The sequence below is a fragment of the Sinocyclocheilus rhinocerous genome, unplaced genomic scaffold (assembly GCF_001515625.1).
Source record: "Sinocyclocheilus rhinocerous isolate Xijiao unplaced genomic scaffold, SAMN03320098_v1.1 scaffold1630, whole genome shotgun sequence".
NCBI classification, from domain to species: Eukaryota; Metazoa; Chordata; class Actinopteri; order Cypriniformes; family Cyprinidae; genus Sinocyclocheilus; species Sinocyclocheilus rhinocerous.
The window spans coordinates 295,365-301,781 of NW_015664013.1; the positions used below are offsets into that span (position 1 = coordinate 295,365).

At 37.0% G+C, this 6,417-nt stretch overlaps 1 protein-coding gene across 1 annotated transcript; it reads right to left on the reverse strand.

Moving 5' to 3' along the window:
- Positions 1-788: 788 nt before the first annotated feature.
- On the reverse strand, positions 789-4,302 carry LOC107729203 (5-hydroxytryptamine receptor 3A-like). The gene is made up of 7 exons (XM_016539633.1): positions 4,299-4,302; positions 3,794-3,945; positions 3,654-3,698; positions 2,331-2,437; positions 1,929-2,098; positions 1,151-1,269; positions 789-1,007 (listed from the first exon to the last, which is right to left on the reverse strand). Exons 1-7 carry the CDS (start codon positions 4,300-4,302, stop codon positions 789-791), a joined length of 816 nt encoding a protein of 271 aa, XP_016395119.1.
- Positions 4,303-6,417: the final 2,115 nt, after the last annotated feature.

Below are 6,417 nucleotides of genomic sequence, written 5' to 3' on the forward strand. Positions count from 1 at the left end.
ATCTAATTAAAAGGTGAAGTGTGTCATTTCTGCACCACTACCATCACAAAATTAAATCATGAGTGTTGAATTCACTAAATAGTTGTACAGCTTGTAGTATTTCAGTGCAAAAACCTGTGAATTAGTCACTAGCCAGTGCCAATTTTTAAATAAAGTCATTATTTTAAGCAGAAATTCACTTCCATTCTATAAACCCTTAAAGGGTTAGTTCACCCAAATATGAAAATTAGCCCATAAATTACTCACCCTCAAGTCATCCTAGGTGTATATGACTTTCTTCTTTCAGACGAATCCAGTCGGAGTTATATTAAAAATTGTCTTTGATCTTTCAAGCCGTTTAATGCCACTCAGCGGGTGTTGCATGCATCAGTCCAAAAGAAGTGAAATAAAAAGCGCCCATCCATTAAAAAAAGTGTCTCACACAGCTCCGGGGGGGTGAACAAAAGCCTTCTGTAGCGAATCGATGCGTTTTTTTAAGAAAAATATCCATATTCAAAACGTAATAATCACTTGAATGTAGCTTGCGCGTTCCGGGCGGATGACATATGAGGTCAGCGTTGCGCATGCGCCGGTACGTCTCGTGAAAACCAACGTTTGTTAACTGCCTGAGCACTTTTCCTTAGGATCTAATGTTAGGATGAATAATATTAGGTCATAATGAAATCTGATATTAGGACTAAACATAACTTCTGCCAGAATAACTTTACATCGGCATAGTAAAAATCTGCATATCTGTAGCATTTTGTTTAAAATGGAGCAGATTTGTTTTTCTCTCTCTTTCTGTACTTTCACTTACGGAGGAGGGGGCTACAGTTGCCACTGCTAGGCAAGTGTTCATTGAGGATGAGGAGGAACATGGTGAAGCTCAGGACCAAGGTGACCTTAAAAGAGTTGCGCTCTCCTCCTTCGAATGGCAGAGCAAAGCTCACCAGGTCAGCCAGCAGTACCAGTCCGCTGGGCAGGATCAGGGTCACAAAAGCACTGAAGGGGTTAATCGACAGAGCGACCTGTTCAAATATCAAACGTGAGTCATTATTCAGTATATGGTTGTACAATGGACCATTTATCCTATGCTTTGAGGGTTACAGGTAACAAGCTCTCTAAACTCAGTACTCTTGATCAGAAGTTTAGGAGTGGATCATTTATTTACTTGGAGATAAACACGATTTGATTCATCCACAGTTTTGATCACGCTAGTAGTCTGCCACTCTCCTCGACTGCCGCCAACCAAAGTCACATTATCAGCGATCTGGAGTGTGAGCGTGCAAGCTGGATCAAACAAACAAGAGGACATATTCAAGTTATTCAAATATAACTTCCACAGGGCCGATTCACTAAACAGTTGCTGTAATTCACCTTAATCAGGCCATGAGCTATTTAAATGAAGTCATTGTCATTCTTTTCAGTGCAAACATGTCTCATTTCCAAGTAAACAAGGCTATCATAGACCGTATTTACAAAACTCTATGTGCTTGGCGCAAACTGTGGAAAACAGGGACTATCAGCAGGGCACAATTCATTTATAATGTTTTGATGAATCCACAGTTTTGATCACGTCCATAGTCTGCCACTCTCCTCGACTGCCGCCAACCAAAGTCACATTATCAGCGATCTGGAGAGTGAGCGCGCAAGCTGGAGCAAACAAACAAGAGAACGTATTCATGTTATTCGAATATAACTTCCATGGGGAAATTCACTAAATAGTTGCTGTAATTCCACCTTAATCAGGCCATGAGATATTTAAATGAAGTCATTGTCTATTATAGACTGTATTTACCGTAAACTTTATTTGCTTGGTGCAAACCATGGAAAGCAGGCACTAGTAGGCACAAATCATTTGTAATGTCTTCATAATATAATTAGGAATATTTCTCAGGTTAAAAACAAATGGTCATAATCTGCTTAACAGCTTGTGATTTCAATCTTACTTTTCTGGCTCCATCCATTGATGGCCACAGGGCACGACCCCATCACAAAGGGGTAGTTAAAGAGGTTGATTTCACAGCTCACCATCGTGAACAAAACAACCGAATGGACCGCAGTTCCATCCCGCCGCACCTGTACATCATTAGTGTACGGCTCCATGGTCGTTTCTATTCTGAATGCAAACAGAGAGAGATTATGTCATTTTAACAACGTCACAGATTAACTGCCTTTTTTATGTAGGGGAAAAATATCTGCCTTGATATAAAAAATATATATCGCTTGATATTTTTCCCAATGTTTTATTCTATGCCTTGTGATGGGTTTGTGATCTTCTGATGGGTTTAGTTCCTCTGCAGACACCATAGTGAACAGCATATGCATGGTATATATGTTTTGAAACTCACGCATTGTCCAAAACTATCCGAGGAATCCAGATTTTATCAACTGGCAAAACAATTGTTGGATATTTATATTTCTCTTGCATCCATCCAAGATCAGGATCGTTCCACAGCTGTGGGGAAGAAAATACTATCAGTCTAAGAAATGCATTCTTTACTTTCCACTTTTGGCGATTATAAGAATACATTTTGAATTTTGTGAATGTTTTAGTGAGAGAAACAGCTTCTCATTTGTGACCCTGGACCACAAAACCAGTCATAAGTGTAAATTTTTCAAAATTGAGATTTGTACATCATCTGAAAGCTGAATAAATAAGCTTTCCATTGATGTATGGTTTGTTAGGATCGGACAATATTTGGCCGAGATACAACTATTTGAAAATCTGGAATCTGAGGGTGCAAAAAAATCAAAATATTAAGAAAATCGCCTTTAAAGTTGTCCAAATGAAGTTCTTAGCAATGCATATTACTAATCAAAAATTAAGTTTTAATATATTTATGGTAGAAAATTTACAAAATATCTTCATGGAACATGATCTTTACTTAATATCCTAATGATTTTTGGCATAAAAGAAAAATCTATAATTTTGACCCATACAATGTATTTTTTGGCTATTGCTACAAATATACCCCAGCGACTTAAGACTGCTTTTGTGCTCCAGGGTCACATTTTGTTTTACAATATAACAATTGTTTGAAATACTTGATTCTGATTGGTACTGCATGTAACAGGATTTAGGGTTGCAAAGGGGTGGAACATTTCCGGTAAATTTCCGGAAACTTTCCAAAAATCCCTGGAATGTTCCAAAAAAGTTTCCAAAATTTCTCGAATGTTTCCGAAATTTACTGGAAATTTTCCACCTTTTTGCAACCCTAAACAGCATGTTCTGTTACAAATTTTTGTGTAATGACACTAAACGGTATAATTGATTTTCCTACAAAGCTGTGCTATCATGTCTCATATCTCTACACACTCCGATTCTTAACACAAAATAATTTAAATTAAATGTGTTGTTTTTAATTATTTATTTGCATTGTAAGTAGCTGTGTATTGTGTGGGATAAATATACAGTCAGCCAACCATTATGGCTGCTTATGTTTGAAATGCAAGTTATTCGATATTATCCTTGTTTATAGAACTGCTGAAAATAAGAAATATCACAATCAAAATAAGACTGCTATATTGAATATCAGCACAGTTTCTGCTGTTCTAAAATTCAGTACAACAGCGCTCTGATTTGTGTGAGTTTACACTATAATAGTATTCAGTTAATTGAATTGGAGATGGTGACACTCGATAATTGTATTTCATTCAGGAACTCAACTCACCATGTTTACCTTGATACGGCTGGTCATTTTCATGTCTTTTGTATCCTAAAACATAGTGACAAAATTATTAGATACAGATGTTATAAGTATGTGCTTTTTTTAACATAGAAGATGATCAACAAGACAAAAGTGGCACTTACGAAAGACAATGTCTCATACTGTATTGAAGTGATGTTCACTATGATGGTACAGTTATCACTCTGTGGTGCACTGAACAGTTCTTTCTGAACCCGAGAATTTGCCAGACAGCGACGATCACAGGGAGTCTCGGTGGAATTGACGCCAACAAATGCTATAGGATCAGATAAATGTTTATATTTATGCACTTGGCAGATGCTTTCATCCAAAGCAACTTGCATTGCATTCAAGGTATGCATTTACATTTCATCAGTTCCTAACTTTTGGTGTGAAAAGGCTTTTATATTTGCCAAAAATAGAACTTTTTTATTTTAAAAACAAACAAGCAAGCCCTGTCCAGATTTAAAAAGTAACGCAAAAGTAACGTAACACATTACTTTCCATAAAAAGTAACTAAGTAACGTAATTAGTTACTTTTTTATGGAGTAACGCAATATTGTAATGCATTAATTTTAAAAGTAACTTTCCCCAACACTGATCAGTTCTGGCTTTCCCTGGGAATCGAACCCATGACCTTGCCGTTGCTAGCGCCATGATCAACTGTTTGAACTACAGGAAAACGTCAGTAAACTACATGAACTACAGGAAAACGTCAGTTAAAGAGACCACATTGTAAGTGAGGGAGTTCACTCACTTGAAAATGCAAATAAAACTGAATGTTTTAGGATTTTGGATAAAAAAGGGCAGTTATGATACAAGTGAATAAAAACATTTAAGAATATGCACTGTTTCTACTCTGAAAAAAAAAAATGGTGTAGAAACTATTTTCACTCAGAAATTGCTAGTAAATTTCACAAACAAAGAAATGCCAAGTAACACATTGAATTAAATGTGAAATTTTGAAGCACAAAGAATGAAATTGTATTTTCTTATTTTATTTACAACTTAAAAAATTGACATTGAGCATGTTACTATAACTCCCTTTCACAGGCGGTCATGCTGGAGAACATTATTATCAGGTTTAGATCATTTCAGAGGGACATACAAACTAAGACATTCTCAAATTCTAGTCAAATCGTACGCTGATTATACCATTTTTATTATATTAAAAATATTGCATTTTCACCAGTATTAATCTATAAAAATCATGCTCTTGTTTATCTGCATGCAAATTATAATTATAACCACACAGTATTTAAATTACATGAGAAGGTTTACTACAACTGGAGAAATAATTTACCAAGTGGAGATGAACAGAGGAGGAGCAACAATGAAATCCTGTGTTGAAGAACCATTTCAGCTCCTACAAACAAGAAAAATAAGCAGTTCTACATTCTTTTATCAATATATCCATTTTTAAGAATGCAAAACTGATAAACATTTACCTTTGCTAGCAAACTCCCAGGTCAGATTCCACAAAGTGCAGCTGTGGCTTCTTTATAGTTTTTGAGGGAAACAAGGATCATTTGGCTCTTTTAAAGGGTCGCAGCTCTTTGAAAACCACATGAATGTCGTTACGCAAGACAAACAAAATAGACCCAGCTCATATCTGAACTCCCAGGTCAGATTCCACAAAGTGCAGCTGTGGCTTCTTTATAGTTTTTGAGGGAAACAAGGATCATTTGGCTCTTTTAAAGGGTCGCAGCTCTTTGAAAACCACATGAATGTCGTTACGCAAGACAAACACAATAGACCCAGCTCATATCTGAACCATCTATGTCCATTAAATCTGATCCTATATTTTGTGTAAGCTTGTCTTGTTACTAGATCTACAGTTTATTGTTAAACATCACAACAGAGCACTAATTACTTGCTGGGACAGTCAAACAGGAGGCCATTCAATGGTTGACAAAGGCCACAGGAGGCCATACATGAGAACAATCACTGTACTTTAGCAAACACTTCCACTAGGTTTTTAATTATGTTTGATTAAATATTGTTTTCATTCCAGCCTGACATTTTCATTATATTTGTGGTGAATTAGAGTTTCACTAATTACAAATAATAAACCTACAGTAATTTTCCTCCAGGTCTCTGGTTTCCCCTACAATCCAAAAACATGCAGGACAGGTGAAGTGGAGTTCATAGGAGTGCGTGTGTGTGCACGCTATTCAGGTATTCCCTATACGTTATGGGGGCAAAATGTTGTGGGGACATTTTTTGTCCCCATGAGAAAAACAGCTTATAAATTATACAGAATTAAGTTTTTTGAAAATCTAAAAATGCAGAAAGTTTCCTGTGAGGGGTAGGTTTAGGGGTAGGGTTGGTGTAGGGCAATAGAATATACGGTCTGTACAGTAGAAAAACCATTACGCCTATGGAGAGTCCCCACAAGGATAGTGCACCAGACGTGTGTGTGTGTGTGTGCTGGTTTATATATCCTGGTGGGGACTTAAACCTGAATACACACAGACTCATGGGGACTCATGGGGACTCATGTCACGGTGGGGACCTAAATTGTGGTCCCCACGGGTACAAAAGCTTATAAATCATACAGAATTAAGTTTTTTGAAAATCTAAAAATGCAGAAAGTTTCCTGTGAGGGGTAGGTTTAGGCGCAGGGTTGGTGTAGGACAATAGAATATACGGTCGGTACAGTAGAAAAACCATTACGCCTATGGAGAGTCCCCACAAGGATAGCAAACCAGACATGTGTGTGTGTGTGTGAGTGTGTCTGTGTGTGTGT